Source organism: Ambystoma mexicanum, chromosome 5q (assembly GCF_040938575.1).
Source record: "Ambystoma mexicanum isolate Mex_15411 chromosome 5q, UKY_AmexF1_1, whole genome shotgun sequence".
NCBI lineage: Eukaryota > Metazoa > Chordata > Amphibia > Caudata > Ambystomatidae > Ambystoma > Ambystoma mexicanum.
In genome coordinates this window covers 1048093836-1048110352 of record NC_090933.1, presented here as the reverse complement: position 1 = coordinate 1048110352, position 16517 = coordinate 1048093836, and the positions used below count along the sequence as shown (strand labels likewise).

Here is a 16517-nt window from a genome sequence, read left to right as displayed (position 1 = left end):
CAAGCAGAACTTTTCAAAACACCTTGAGAACTAAATATGCCCGCAGCCTAGGAAATTGGCATAGAACCCATCCGCGATTGCTGGGCGAGACACTGCTTGAAGTCTGCTCGGGTCAGGAAACCAGTGTACTTCCCCGCATAGTGCACCACTAGTTCCAGATAAACGTATGCATTCAAAAACACTTAGTTGTAAGTGCGTTTGGAAACTCAAAGAAACATCTGGTTCGGGTATGAACGCAGGAATTCGACAAAATTATTGCAAGTTGTGATGTTACTAAACAAGCCTTTTCGGGTCGTTACCCATTCAATGCATACATAAAAAGGCACAAAACACGACGCGATACACAAACAACGTCCAAGACTTAAAGGCGTACATGCGACGCGCATCAAAACGGTTGGGGGAGAAGGTCTGTCATGATCACCTTAAACCGTGGCAGGTCGGTTGCCCGGAGGCATTTGCCTGTACTTGAGCACCAGAGAAGCCCACTGGTAACGTGGCCAGGGTGTTGACCTCATCGCGAGTCCTTACTGTTAGGACACATTCCAACTGCTAATGTGTGAAGTAGTTGTGCACCAGGGGTGTGGATAAGACCAACTGTAGGGCGTGTTGGACTTAAGGGAGAGGAACGCCGCGCAACTCCTATTCATCGAGCACAAAAATGTGAAGGCAATAAAGCGCGACAACGCAAATAGGCGAGGGAAGCACGTCTAGGCAGGTGCAGGGGCGCGTACCTGTCGCAAGATCACACTTGGCACGCACACGCTTCCTCTCGTGAAAAGAACAGTTTCCCCTCGTGCCACGATCTGCACTTTCACACGCGCATGGAAGAGGGCTTAGAAGGAAACCTACAGAATGCTGCCACAACACGCGCACCGCTACAGCTCCCGAGAGGAGTCCACGGCGAGGCTCCGATTGGCCAGCCACACACGTTCGGAAACAAAAACGCGAAGATGCCATTCTTAAAGACATTGATGCACAGATTCTATGCCCGATAATAAAAAAAATAGCCTTATCCCCAGCGGATCAACAAAACCGTATTTGGAGAGTGAAGACGAACCCCTGTTCACAATAATCGTGGGGGGTGGGGGGGTGCAGAAGTACGGCTCTCACAACATGCCTCATATGAGTGCCCATCTGGTTTAACAAGTATCTCAATGGAGCATCAAACGTGCCAGATAACTAGGCAGGCGACGTCTGTTTAGTTAAGGCACCAAAATAACACCACCATTTTACTGGGTGAACTAAACATAGAGAACGATAATGCATACTCAGTCTTCCCTTTTATGTACGCCTTACATAAGAGAACATAACATTCGCCAATTACTGTTGCAGCGACGTTCAAATTAAACGCCAAAACATAGTGAATACGGACGATGAGCTTTTGAGCTCCGTTACGAGAAAGCCACAGAAACACGCACCAGCCCTGGCCCATTATACAGGGCGCTGAAGGCCATTCATTTGCTGTGCAGTGGGACGGCGCTACACCGTGCGGGGCGCACCTGTGCCGGGACTGCCCAAGAGACTCACCAGCTCCAGGCAGATGAAGGCTCCCGAGTATGTCCGGAGCACATCGGGTCCGTACGGCAGGGTGACCGGAACGGTGCCATAATTAAGCGCAGCCGCGGGGATGGGGGCTGGAGGGGCGCCCAATTCAGCCATCATGAGTGCTGCCTGCGGTTATCTGCGCTCTGCCTGCCTGCCACTTGCTCAGATTGCAGCAGCGGCAGCAACAGGTGAGCGGGGGCGGGTTCAGCGCGAAGCGGCAGCGCTTCGCCCACGGCTGCCGACACAGAGGACGGACAGTCACTGCATCTCGACACTAGCATAGCCATCTTCAAGCCCAGCCTTTCCCCATCACAGCATACGGCTCTGAATGCATTCCAAGGATGCAATGCACTTCATAAATAACAGTCCTCTTTTTATTTATTTTATACTTAACTACGTTTCTGAACAATTATTTATAAAAGATAGCTCCTAAAAAAGTGCCATATTCACTATGAAAAGTATTTTTTTTTTTTAATAATTGCTTTCACATGTTCAAAATGCAATAATGCATTTCACTCATGTGAAAGCACACCTTCCTACGGCTATATCTATGATATGATCTTTAGTGCGCTGTTGCCTCTTTGTAATATGGCCTCCCTATTTCCAAAAGAATGCCGTGCCTCCTATCACCTTTGGCGCAAGACTCACCCAGGTGAGGGCGGCGCGTATATTTAGCAGTGGGGTCACGTGGTGCAAACTGTGCACACCTGGAACGGCAAGGCTGGTGGTTGGTTGCCAGCGCAAGGGTGGGGTGGCCTGGTAACCAGACAACAGGTTTGCAGCCAAGCCAAACCAAACCGCTGCTGTACCGAGTGTGTTATGAGCTTAAACCGCGGACCGTCTCTGTGTGTTTGGGCCGTTCATGGAATGGAACAGACGTGTGTAGTGTTTTATCCGCTTCTAGGCAGATGTAGTCACAATCACTAAAGGGACACGCCTGCCGAAGGCCACTGCCTCCAGTAAGAGCAGAAACGTGTACGGCTGGCTGGGTTTGCTTAGCAGGAAGAACTTGATAGGCAGGTTGGGCTTCTAGAAGGGCAATCGGGGTTAACATGTGTGCAGGTTTTCTTACTGCGTGTCTAAGCTCCCAGCAAACCCATGCGAGGCGATAGACGCTCCTAATGCTTCGGCGAGCGCACGCGAGGGAGGGGCAGTGATAAAAGGAGGATCTGCGCGGGTTATGCTCTCAACTAATTTAAAGAGTAATGCTCCTTTCTAACTTGTACCTCGAGCACCATTATAAAGGAGTTCGGTTCACTCCCCCCTGAGATATGTTGACGTTATTAAAGGTTCTCACTGAAGTTGGTTTAGCTTTTATGACTTATTTTCCCGCAAGTTGATTAAAAAAGAAAAGAACCAGTGTGGGAGGGATTGTCATTGACTCCAACCCATTGTACCCCAAAACTGTCCCCCCAAATACCTCACCTCGATCTCTTCCCCCCAGTCCTTTAATTACCATCCTGCACCCGCTACCCTTCATTACCTTTTGCTCCTAGCTATTTAACTCTAGCCCATTCACCCGTAGCCCCTCACCCTGGCTCTTCCACCTTAGAGGAAAATCCACAAGTGATTTTGTGCTGGCTTAAAATATATATATTTTTTTTGTTGTTGCACCAATTGTCATAACACCCGTCCCGCACCACACCACGATCTATTACATTTTTTTCCATGGAGTTCCACTTGCATTTCAATGCACTTGTGCCTTGTGAAGTTTGCCACTGCTTTAAATCCCTACCGCACTCAACCTACTAACCACCTCCTAATCCCACTCCTCTCCATGTACCACACAACTCCCCCTTGCCCCCCCCCCCCCAAAGGGCTAGCCATACTATACACAAACCACACATCCACCACAAGAACAAACAGCCGGAAACATCTCAGACACTGGACGTTAGCCCCCTGGACACCACAAGCCCAGTGCACACAATCAAAGCACACCCGGAAATCTCACACACACAGACTCCACTTTCTCCTGGTTCTGGAAATCTCAATAGAGGAGCACATCCTCTATCTTATCCCCCTTCCCTCCCTATCCTACACCATCCACTCTTCTTACAGAGCCACGTGAGTGCCTGGAGACCATGCAAAAGGTAGAGGTGCACAGTATAAATCAATATAACATAACACTTCTCCATGCGGACTGCATGTGTTCCCCCAGGCATCTTGTGATAATTATCAGAGATGCGAGCTTGCTAAGTTTTGAATGCTCTGGCAATGTTAACACGACTGTGCGCCCCAGCCTGCGATGCATGCGGTTGTAGGACCAACACGTAAACCAGACAGATTTACGTAACCATGTATCTCACACAAAAGCGGAAGATACTCCCTCCAGTACTGTTTATCAAGACAGACGTTCTCCAAACATCCACACAGACGCAATTCTATGTCAAGACACAGAGGCTTGTATCGGGCTTTTCTCTCTTTATTAACACTCGAGCAGGAGATCAAACCAACGAATTTTAAACATAACGTTTGTAGATAAACACTTCCTGAAAGGACAGTCTTTACACATAACTTGAATGTCATTGCGCAATACTGCCCTCCAATTCGGGCATGTCTCCTCACATAACTGTCCCTGCATAGCCTGTCTCCTCTTTCTTTGCTGCTCCAGCAACTGTGAAAATAAGTGACTTTTCGTGTTTCATTACTATTTTATTGCTGTTTTACGAACGCTCGAGCATTAGTTCAGCATTGTTGCAGCTCTCCCATGGAGAGCGAAAGCAAGAGCGCGAACATCCAACCGGAGGAGCAGTCCTCACTGGCTTTGTCCTACAAGGCACACGTGCTACCTTTGACAGCGTATAGCTGTGCGCCAACGTGGAACGAGGAGGCCGGCACCAGAACGAGATTACGAAATTCTAGTCGCCTGCATCTTCGTTCTGCGATTGGTGCTCGTGAGGTGAATGTTACAATGTATTCCGTGAATTGTGCAGAGACACGGCCCCACCTACAGCCAGTACTCTTGCAATAACAGAGAAGTGCTTTACAGCAAGTGCACTGCACAGCTCATAAGTACAGCCACATGCTACAAGCTTTGTGTGCAGCCAGTTTCTGGGGCAGGCCCAGGAAACCTGAACATTTATCAACTGGCAGCAGCCTACAGTGTTTAAAGCAGGCAGCGAGATGATGGAGTATGGCGAAGGCTCCACTTCTGGATCATAGTCCCCATGGGAGGGACCATCAAGCTCACACGGGCTGTATGCAGACCAGCAGAGGATGCTGCAAACAGCGCTCTGCGCAGAATTTGGGCCTATTACCGGCAAACTGCCCTGCTGAAAGACTGGTTCTACTTTTCGTAGGGCTCCAAGGCTTTTCACCTTCACAGAAGTCAGTAAAAATCAAAGGAAAGCCGGGGGAAGACCGTGCCAAGAAGTGCAAGACCCGTAGGGCAGAGAGTGCCTTGACCCCGCCGGGTCCACTACCCAAATGCCAAGGCAAACATGGCAGTTCTAAGAAGAGACTGCCTGAGTCCAGGGACCGAGCTGCGCACATGGACGTACCCACTGACCCGGAGGAGGACCAAATGGGTGATATTTCAGCAGCACTCCTGGCTATTCCGGGGTTCAGGAGTCGGACATTGCAGAAATGTCTTCAAAGTCCAACTCAGAGCCCAGGAAAGTGAAAAGCAAGCGTAAAAGGCATGATAGCCAGTCAGAACACTCGGAAGCGGATTTGACCCCGACCTTCTGGTACATCCGAGGTCAGCAGAGTGGGAGCTGCCCAGAAAGGTGGCGACTTACCTGAGCAAGCATCTCAAGATGCCATTGTCAAAGGAAACCCGCAGCAAGCTCTGGACAGTGCCCCAGAACCCAGCTACTGGACAGGGGAGCAGATATGCCTGTGATTGACCCTAACATGCAGGCTTTTATGGCCAAATACGCAGAGACATAAAGAAGGGCATCAATAGATTCTGGTTCTCATGCCAGGACAAGTTGCTGGACATCTGTTACGCTCACCTGGTCTCTGCGGAGGCGTTGGGGCACGGTTGCAGCCCTCCCTGAACTTGAATCACCCCCTTCAGGCCTCTCCCTCAGTAGAAAAGCTGTGAGCGGTGGTAAGTGGTGATACTGCTCCTGCGTGGAGATAAGAGTGTGTGTGTGCGCCAATCTGTGATTGTTGTACCTCTCGAATCCTTCACCCCAAAGTACGGTTTCTATGAGCATACGCCGGCCCCTAAAGCTCACCTGTGAATTATGGAAGATAAGCTCTCTGTCCTGCTACTTCTGGCAGGGGCACGTCGAATGGGATCTAGTTCCTTCACTGATCCCTGATAAGGATTAGTCCAGTCCAGCTGTGACTATGCTTCTCCTTATGATTGGTAAGTCTTTCTTGAGCTCTTGCGTTGCTGTTCATTCTGTTTAATGTCTTTATATGTTGCTCCTATTTATGCCCGCAATAATGTCTCTCTTCTGTTTTCTTCCCTTAGATGGAAATGCGGCCTCAATGTAGCTATGAGATGCGAGACGTTGCCGGATGGAAGATGGAAGCTACCGCAATGTTCGACAGCAGCTAAGTGATGGTTTAAGGAAAAGCGTGAAGTATGGCGAAGCGCAACATTAAACTGACTGTTTTTTTCGATGTCTAACATTGTCTTCTGTTTTTCCTTGCAGGCGCTCCTGTCGACGATGGAGCGTGTCGTGCTGCAGTGCCAAGATGAAGATGTCGGCGTTCCGGAAAGTGTAAAGATGAATACTTGAGATGTACAGGTAAGAACAGCTTCCCCCAGTTGGTAAGTATGCTGGCAGGAAGCAGGATGTCCAGGAAGCAGGATCTTCAAAGGTAAGTCTGACCTTATGTGACGGTGAGCTGCTTGCAAGTGCAGAATAACTCGAAGCATCTGTCTTTAGGATCGGGGCAGCTTATATAGCGGAGATCGTGAACACGCCCATTAGGGCTCGGCTTACCAGCCACACCCTGCCACTTCTAGAGAGTGAGCACGTGCAAAGGCAATCCATTATTAGCAGCCACACCCAAGAATACACATGGGGGTGCTTGATGGATGGAATGTTCAAGGTTAATGCATCCTGCTTAATGGATGGAATGTTCAAGGTTAATGCATCTGAAGTGCTATGTCCATAATAAAAGCTTTTTGCTGTTAAATGGATGTTCTTGTTTACTTTTGTCCATGAGCCTGGCGCCATAGGCGCCAGTACAGTGTCCAGCCAGGTCTCCTGTGCATGCAATCCCTGCATGACTGTGCCCCTGACTTCTTGACCATGACAACGTCCTTGGGCCACTGACTAAAATCATGGAGATGGCCGAGGAGGCCAAATGGCTCTAGCGATATCGACCCCCCAAGTGTTGGCAGGATGGGCGCAGAGTGTGCCCTGCATGATAGGAAATGCAAACTGTGCTTTGGTGGCTGAGAGACGGCGCTGCAGCATAGTAAAAATCAACCTCAAATTAGGGCACATGGCAGCGTCAGAAGTGGTCCTGTCGGCAAAGGGGTGCCTCTTTGGAGATGCATTAATCAAGGATGTCACAAAGTTTGTGCAGACCTTCGCAGCACTGGACAAAGCACGGTGTCACTGAAAGTGTTTGCCCCTAAGGTTTTCATCTGGGCTGGCAGAGGATGAGGGCGCCCCGCCGGCCGCACAGGAGGAAGGTCCTCCTACAGGGGTTCCTGGCGAGCACAGGACACAAGGAGACTGAACCCTATCTTTCCCACCAGTGGAAGAGGTGGAGAGGTGCCAACAGCGGGCACAGGAATAACCCAAGTGAGAGCACAAACCACAGCAGAGAGTGGTGTCAGGTTAGCCACTCTCCTGCAGGCATGGCAGGTGATCACCAGAGATGCCTGAGGGCTGGGCACAGACCAGGCTTTCCAGCTAGAGTTTCACACAGAGCCCATGCCGACGGAACTGCCCAGACCACTGGTTTTCTCCGAACAGGAGAGGAGGCTGGTGTCAGAGGAAGTCGCAAAGCTTTTAAGGAAAGGGGCTATCAGGGAAGTCAGCCATGGAGCAGAAGGCTTCATGAGCAATCTCTTCCTGGTGCAGAGGAAGGAAAAAATAAGGCCCATCATAAATCTCAGAGCACTTAATCTTTTCCAGCCGTACCAGCGTTTACTTCAGTTCCTATGGGAATGTCCGACATCACAGTTCACCTGCCTCCCCTTTGGGCTGTCCTCAGCGCCATGGTGCTTTATCAAAGTTCTCAAGCCACAGGATGCCGAGCTGCTGTGCAAAAAGTTGGCAGAGGTGACAACTGCTGGAGCGGCTGGGGTTTGTGGTGAACTGCGAGAAGTCTCATGTGACCCCCCCACCCAGAGGATCTAGAGTTCCTGGGGTACATCGCAGACTCAGTGCAGACGATCTTGAGTCTGCTGTTACAGAAAATCACGGACTTCAGGAAGGAAATCAAGGGGATGCTCTCTGAAGGACAAGTGTCATTGAGGGAGTTGGCCAGAATAATTGGGAGGCTCGTGCCCTCCCTCCAGGGAATCTCCCCCAGCCCTCTGCATTACCGAGCACTACAGCGGCTAAAGATCCAGCATCTGCGCCAGGGCCGCTTCTACGAGCACAAGGTCCCGCTGAGCCAGGAGGCATGAACAGAGCTGCATTGGTGGATGCAGCACATAGATGCCTGGAATGGGAAGACCATTTTTGGCTCCTGGCCAGATCTAGTGATAGACTTAGATGCCATCCGCAGGGGCTGGGGAGCCTGCTGCAGGGTGATCCCAACGGGGATGCTGTTCCTCCCTCGGAAACCACGCCGGATATCAATTGCCTGGAACTGCTATTAGAGTCCTTTACGATCCAGAGCCTGATGCAGGACACTTCTGCATCTTGTTGAAGATGGCCAACATCTCAGCGGTAAGGTACATCAATCGGCTGGGCGGAACAAAGTCCATGATGCTAGCAGAAATAGCCACAGAATTCTGGCACCTCTGTCTAGCCAGGAAGATCAGCGTGACAGCAGAGTACTTGCCCGGGCTGGTGAACCAGGTAGCGGATTGGAATTCCCAGTACCTGAGGGATTCCAGCGACGGGCAGTTGGACAAGGAAGGCTTTGCAGTCTGATGAGCTGGAAAGGCCCATGTGGGATGGACCTGTTCGCATCCAGTCTCAACCGACAACTGACACGCATTTTCAGTTGGAGGTTGGACCTGAAGGCAGCCACCATGGACATGTTCCTGCAGGAATTGTGCTCGAAGCCAGTTTACACTTTGCTGCAGTTTACAATGATAGCAAGGACTCTAGCACAGACAAGGAGGCAGCACGCGAGGCTGGTGCTCATAACACCAGCTTGGAGCTTGGTTCCCTGATCTGCTGGATCTGTGTGCAAAGATCCAGTGTTGTTACCCAGTTGGCCGGGGATTCTTCAGGATCCAGAGGGGCTTCCCCACCCATTGGACCCTTCAATTGGTGACCTAGGTGATTTGAGGGGTTTATGGAGAAAGCCAGGCCTATCGGGACAGGCTGACTGCCTCATCGTAGAATCATGGGCGCCTGGAACGACCGAGTGCGATAGAGCAGCCTGGGCAAGATGGCGCGATTGGTGTCTGGCTAGAGACGTCCATCCCGCTTCGTCGGATGTGATTCATGTGGTTAATTTCTTGGCAGCCGTAGCTGCACAAGGGAAGACATTCAGGGCTGTCAGTGCCTTCCGGTCAGCTATCTCAGCAGGGGCAAGAGCAGATAGCAGGCATCCCTATAGGTGAGCACGCCCTGGTCACTAGACTGCTCAAGGGAGTAAAGGCCATTTCGACCTCCCAAGCTGAAGTATACACGTTTGTGGGAAGTGGATATCATGTTGAAATTCTTGCTGAGATGTCCAGACAATCACGAGCTGTCCAGGAAAGAGCTCTCTGCCAAGTTAGCCATGGTTCAATGTTTAGTGGCATGTAGGAGAGTGTCAGACATAGGGGTGCTAGAAGTGGACAGCAAGTCCTTCTCCCTGGAGGGAGTGATGTTTCACATGAGGAAGAGGACCAAGGCAGCTATTACTTCAGTGTCATTCCTGAGTTTCACGAGACAGCCCAAGTTATGCCCTGTTAGGATTCTCAAGAGTATGAGACCAGGACTAATCCGCTTAGGCCAGCGGGATTGAGCGTCCTGTTTATCACATTGTGAAAGCCTTTCTAAGCGATGTCAATGGCCACCTTGGCCCAGTGGATCAAATGGATCATCCTCCAAGCAGGGATTGACATAGAGAGTTTCAGGGCCCATTCAGTGCGAAGTGCGATAACCTCAAAAGCCTTTGTAAGTGGAGCGTGTCTCCAAGACATATTGAAGGCTGCAGATCGGTCCAAGGAATCGACCTTCAAAAAATGTATTTCAAGCCTGTGGATCGGTTGGCCTCATTGGTGGTAAGCAATCTTTGAACAAGCATAATCCAAGCCTGTGTGTTGTGAGAAACCCAAAGGTGTCTCGCCTGCTAGTTCCTGGAGATCTGTCATCCATGTGGCCAGGACACGGCCATCGCTATTGGATTCAGTCCCTGCGGGTGTACCAGTGGGGGAAGATCAACTAGTCAAGGGGTCTTCGTGGGAGTGGAAGTGGGACACCAAGGGTGGAGACACAGTATCCCGTTCCTTGTAACACCTTTTCTCCATCCTACCATGAAGGATATTTAGAAGCTTTACCCCCCTTTTCCCACGCAAACACTTTCTTACACTATAACAGACAATGGACTAACACCAGAGCCGTTTAGCTGACATGTCGCAAAACACTAGTCAGACAGAGTCAGGCAATTGACAAGAATCACAAACACCTGACGCCCTTTGCCTTCCCCACAGGGATAAAAGGTGGAGCATGAAAGCACACTTCAAACAAGGACCAATTGCCCTTGCCCTTTTCACCTCAGACCTGCAAAGCCTCCAAAAGGAAAAACATAAGACTGGGAGCCACATCTGGCTTGCTAAGCAGCAGGCGTCACTGGCACACAAGGGCCTCCCGCTTTGATAACGCAGGCGGAGAGGCAAGCTGGCTACCATGGTCCTGTCCTTGACTCCACAGACCAAAGAAGCCAATGGGTTCAGCACTGCCGAGTCGGAGGAAACTGATAGTAAACCGAATTGTGTTGAGCCAAGGTTGAAAGTGACAATATTTTTTAATGCAAGGAATCCGAAAGACAAAGAATTTATGTATGTAGTTGAACTGTATCGAAAAGCCCAGTTGAGGTCCAGGTGCAGAGGGGTCCGGCGCCACGTGGGCGCTCATTCGAACGACTGTGAAGGGGACCTATTCTTTGAAACTACAAGAACCAGTAGCCCTAGGAAAAGGGTGGCATGAGGCGTCAGAGTTGTCCTATACGGGTTATGTCAAATCCTTTATACAATCTAAAGTCTCTGACCCATGGACAGAGGAGAGCTAGGTGAAGGGAACCCCGCTTTCCATTAAGATTGTGAACTGTGAAATAAGGCAAGTGTGAACCCGACGGATGGATGCCGAGGGAAAGCTAGGAGAAGGAAAACCCTGCTTTCTGATGAACATGAGAAATACATGAACTGTGTTAAAAACACATGAACTGTGTTAAAGAAAGCTGTAGTTAACCCGATGGAGGGAGGCCCAAGTTGCAAGGAGGATCCGAGCCCTGCGGAGGGAGATCGAAGGGGCAAAGAGCAATCGCCATGGTACAGGAGTACCTAAGGAACTTTTGTTTGTTTATTTGTTACTTTGAACTAGCAGGCCTTCTAAGGCAAGAGACCTCCAGGAAACAGACTTAGCCCCTGAAGGTGCTGGCATCATTGAACTTGAACTGTGAACCTTGTGCTGATGAGGCCAAGGTGTGTGCTGTGCCGAGAGTCCCTCCTTGTCCCGTGCTTCAAACGTGGGGAAGGGAGACCCAGCCATACCATCCTGACTTATTATTTTTGGGAACACTTCTTTATTTTGTGGTGAACTTATCCCACACTCTTTTTGTAATTTAGCAGTAAGGAATTGGCAATAGGATTTTTTAGTATGGGCCCTTTTTATTTGACAATAAGCAACTAGGACTGCCTTATTATTATTTGATGGTCATAGCTTGCTCCCATTTCAGATTTAGGTTTAGATTCTGGTTTTATCTCACCCATTATAAAGTTAAATAAACACCCCTGATCTGTGATCACTTGCATCTGTCTTTACTGTTGCCACCACGAGTTCCTTACAGTGTCTTGACAAAGAATTCAGATTTTCCAAAGGTAACACGCAGGAAAGTTATAATAAGAGGCACAGAGGCAAAGTATTATCCCGCCCATGCAATCACTGTGCAGTTAGAGCGGGCAATATGTGCACGGCGAGCGATGCGCGTGAAGTGCAAATAACAAGGCCAATGGATAGGGGAGGGAGTAGTGAGAATGCATGCAATTGCCCACCGCAGGTGAAATATCAGTGTCTATAATATGTATTTTCTTGTTTAGGAACGGACATCAAGGCAGCAGGTTCGTGAGAGGAAGAGCCTGTTGGAAACATAAGCAGTTCGAAAGTTGTGCCACGTTGGGCGGCGACAGTTAAATGGTTTGCACTTGGCAAGCTTCACTTCCGGAGCTTGAAGCAACGGCAGAAAGAGGAGGAGACAGGATATGCAGGGACAGTTATGTGAGGAGGCACGCCCGGATTGGAGGGCAGTATCACGTGTGGACATTCAAGTTGTATGTAAAGAGTCTGTCCTTTCAGGAAGTGTTTATCAGCAACTGTTCTGTTTAAAACTGGTTGGTTTGACCTCCTGCTCGAGTGGTAATACAGAGAGCAAAGCATAATACTTCACCTCGTTGTCTTTAATAGAATTATGACTTTCCTGCACAGTAGTCTGGAAAATCGGAATTTTCAATAATATTTGTATAATAATGAAGGACTCAACACAATAATATTACTTAAGGGTTTGCATTAACCTTTCATTGTTCGAATACATACATGATATCAAAAAGCTGTCTATGCATCACAAAAAGCATACATAACTTTCTTCTTTTTCCATGTTTTAGATTTCGAAACCATGCAGATCCATAAAAAGAATTAACATTTTAAAACATTTTCGAGGTTATAACGTCAAAGTATTCTAATCGGTTATATTTCGTGAAGCTACGGCCACTCTGCTTTTAACCATAGAACTGCCAGTGCCATGTAAAGTGGAGAACCAAAGCCTGTATTCCACAAAGCGGACTGAAGAGAACCTCTTTAAATTCATTGCATCTGCAACACTGAAGTGATGGTGCGATGTTTTCTCTGTTCTTGGATCTTGACATATGAGGACCACTGCTGGATCCTTTGGAAGGCAGGCAGTCAAGTGGTTATTATAGGTCCCGATAGGAGGGATAGTGGGACCATGGCACTGGCACGTTTGAGATGGGTACCTGTAGATGGAGAAACAACAAGATAGAATTCAACGCATCTTCCTCGTGTTAAATGTGTCTGCCCCACCCTACAGTCAGTGTACCAGGTTTTAATAATCACTAGCTCAGAAAGTCATGTCATTTTTATGCAAACAAACATTTTTGTTGTTTAAAGTGCATCATTTCATTGAATAACAAGAGTATGAGTTCCCACATGAAATACAGAACATCATGACCGGATCAAGGAGTTGCGCGTATAAAATGGCAACTTTCCCGCCTGCATAATTTAATTAAACATATTCAAATATTGAATCGTAAATCGGAAAGGCCCCTGGTCATATATAGTTTTCATGTGTGGCCGATAAAGCTGATATTTCCACAACATTGGCCACTTCTATTGTATCATTGTCTGCCGATAGACTCCACGCTCTTCGTCTTTATTTCCAGCAATGAAACTAAATAAAGTCTCTGGACTTACTATATTGCAGTTTTTAATTAAGAACATCTTTTGGCTATGAACAATTTGTTACATTTTACGGGCTTTATCAAAAATCTATTGGCCGGTACTTGGTCTTTCTATAATAATTCCCTTGTGTTGATCGTCCAAGGTCATACCAGGTGTGCAAGTCCGTTCTCACAATATTTCATTGAAATCTCCCTGTTTCTTTTACATTTCTTACTATGTTTTGTACGGCCAAAACAGCAATGTATTTTGCTATTTAAACTTTAGATACTTGCATTCAAAAGTATCCTGATATTGAAGTTGCCTTTGGCCATGCCCTGCTTTGCACACCAGGGGCCTGCAACCTTTGGTTCTCTATGTGTTTAATACTACAACTCCCATCAGCCCTATGCAGCATAGTGAATGTTGAGGTATGTAGGAAATTGTTGACTAAAACATCTTGATTTCTGCCGTTTGCAGAAAACAATTACACAAGTATCCTGTAAACTATTCCCAAACGTTCACTTAACACATTGTTGACCAATGCTGTACTCCATATTACTGCCATGTGAACTCGTCCATTTAAAGTATTTTAGTAGCACAATCCTAAAAAAAATATGGGGCCCCACACAATATAAGGTTATACAATAGCAATTTTAGAACACTTAACAGTCCACTGGCTCTCTTCTTCCTTGCAAGAATATTAATAATAAACTATTTTCCTTTTTCAAGTCAAGCAAGGTAGGATTCTGGAATGAGAAGGGAATGTCCATGTGTGCAAGACATTCTCTACTAAGGTCCCCTAGGGTAGCTGCAAAGCTGCAATTCATGTTTATGGGGTTCACGAGGCTGCAGACACTACATTTCGTGAGCTTGGGCGTACATTCTTTGGGGTTGGGTGTTGGGTGTGACATCCATTCAAGGTTTACTCAGTTTTCTGATGTAGAGGGTCAGATTTAGAGTTTTACTGCATAACCATTCTCATATTGACCACTATGGTAAACTTCCAGAATTGCAAGTTATAGAACTGGGAATGATGGACTAAAATCTCGGCTCTTACACTTGACAAACGTATTGGGTCCTGGACAAATCCGTTTAGATGACAATAGTTTTTTGTTTCTTTATCTGTCAAAAACAGTTTATTGCTTGAAGTTATTAATATAGGTATTCAGTAACTAATTGAGAGAGTACTGCACATACATGGGTTAACACATTTCAAGGTTGCTGTATATAGACTAATACTGGCAATTTACATTGTGAAGAGGGTAGTGTGGCCGGTCAGAAGAAGAACACTGACTGCGATCTTTCATCTCACTGTTGATGTTTATTAAAGGAAAGGTGAACACTCCTAGCTTTCCCTATACTGAGTGTTCCCGCTCTAACAAAACTAACTTAGGTTCTCATCAGATGTCAGTTAGAGTCCGAAACATGATCAGTCCACTGTCCAAACGAACCTATCCTGACCCTACCACTGCTATAACAACTAATGTGCAGGAGAATGACTCCCTTCTCTCCCTGAGTCGGCTCTTCGCCAAGTTCAGTTCAATAATGTATCCTTAGGTAGTTCTAGGTAACTATTCTTATTAAATCACACAGTTCTGATACTGGGTTCTTCAAAGTTTCAATTGTCTCTTTCACTTGATTACTCTTTCTCCCCTTCTTGTTCACATTTTGACTTATTCTAATACTGTTTTCCATTCTTCTTTTTTGGGACAAGTTTATTCCTTTCCCTTTACTTAATTTCAAGGTTCTTCCCTTATTGAATGTCCACTTTTTATCTTCACTGGGACAAGGTTTAGTGTTCCAGTATTGATTCTCTTGTCCTACATTCACTCTTAATAGTATGAGCGTTTAAATAATGATTCTCACTCTTCATTTACTCATGATACTTTGTCAACTGAGACGAGCATGAGTGTTCGAATAATGATTCTCACTCTCTTTATGTACTCTTGATAATTTGTCTCAACACATTCGAGTATGAGCATTCCAATAACAATTCTCACTCTCTTCATTTACTTTTGATACTTTGCCACGAGTGAGATGAGTGTGAGCATTCCAATAATAATATTTGGTCCCCCTCCTGGGTATCTCACTTTCTTCGTTACCTGGATTATTCTAGTCTAGTCTAAGCCCTTATTGTTCTCTTGTCAGGGTGGCTTCTTGTAACTTCGGCGGTGGCACATACAGCTTTCCCGTTCTTTCTTCCATCGGTTCACTTCACGTTGTCCTCAAAGAAAGTGGTATTAACGTTGTTCATGGGCCCACCAGTCCACCATGACGTGCTAGAAGGCATGCCACCACTTATCTCTCACTCCAGATCAGGAGGCATTGCATCCCCCTCGGCTTCTCGCATCTTCTCTCTTTTCCATTGCCACAGGTCGGAAGCTGCACTTGGGCTTCTCTTTAGTGTTGGACCCTGTGCGTCCAGGTTTCCTTCACCGTACCTCTGCAAGCAATTCAAAACTCGCTGGTTCTCTCCTACTTCATGAGTCCACCTCTAACTTTTATTAAGTTGCCTTTGGACTTCCCCGGCACAATCTCAAAGTCCTTCTTCTCTGTTTGATTCATACTTGGTATTCTTCAGAGGTTTACTTAGTCTAAGTAACACATTTTTCGTTCATAGGCACAATTAGAGTTTTTGGATGACAACATATTTTAGTTTGTTCTTCTGGTCTTTCTTCACAGGTTGTTTTTGAAGGTTGGTTAATGATATGTGTCTTAATGTGTTCCTCATGAGAACAGGAGTCCTTGTCCCCAGAGGTGGAGTCTCTCCCACTGAGGTCCGGCTTCTCTCTGCCCAGAGGGAGGGTAGTGCGGAGCAGGCTCACCTCCCTAGCCTCACAGGGAAAGGCTCCCCCCAGGGGAGAAGTGACAGAAACCCACGATTCATCACTGTAGCCAGTGATATAATAATTCCCCACAATGTTGTTCACAGAAACAGAGACAAAAAAAGCAAGGAATTTAATAATAGTTGCATATAATATCAATCTATATTCTGTTTAAAAAAGAATATCATGGCCAAAGGGTGGTGGGGGAGGAATCTAGATGACGATAGCAGAGGTTCAGGGGGTGCTTGCTTCCTTTCCGTGAGCATATGTATTCCATTCCTTTTTCTTCTGTCATGAAATCTATAGAAAATGTTATAGAATTACTTCACAGTTTAAAGTACACTCCTGCACACTTTATTTCAGTGGCTTGAAACTCAGTATTTCATGTAAGCTAACCACTTCTTACCTTTGGAAATGTGGCTGCAAAACTCTTTCATGACAGGCTTCT

General features: G+C 47.2%; 1 protein-coding gene across 1 annotated transcript in view; it reads right to left on the bottom strand.

The window, feature by feature from the left end:
• Positions 1-1893, bottom strand: part of MAL2 (mal, T cell differentiation protein 2) — a 153185-nt gene extending 151292 nt beyond the window's left edge. Inside the window, exon 1 of the mRNA XM_069621545.1 lies at positions 1528-1893. Coding sequence (XP_069477646.1) covers positions 1528-1662 — 135 coding nt within the window. The 5' untranslated portion in view covers positions 1663-1893. The remainder of the gene's footprint in view (positions 1-1527) is intronic.
• Positions 1894-16517: the final 14624 nt, after the last annotated feature.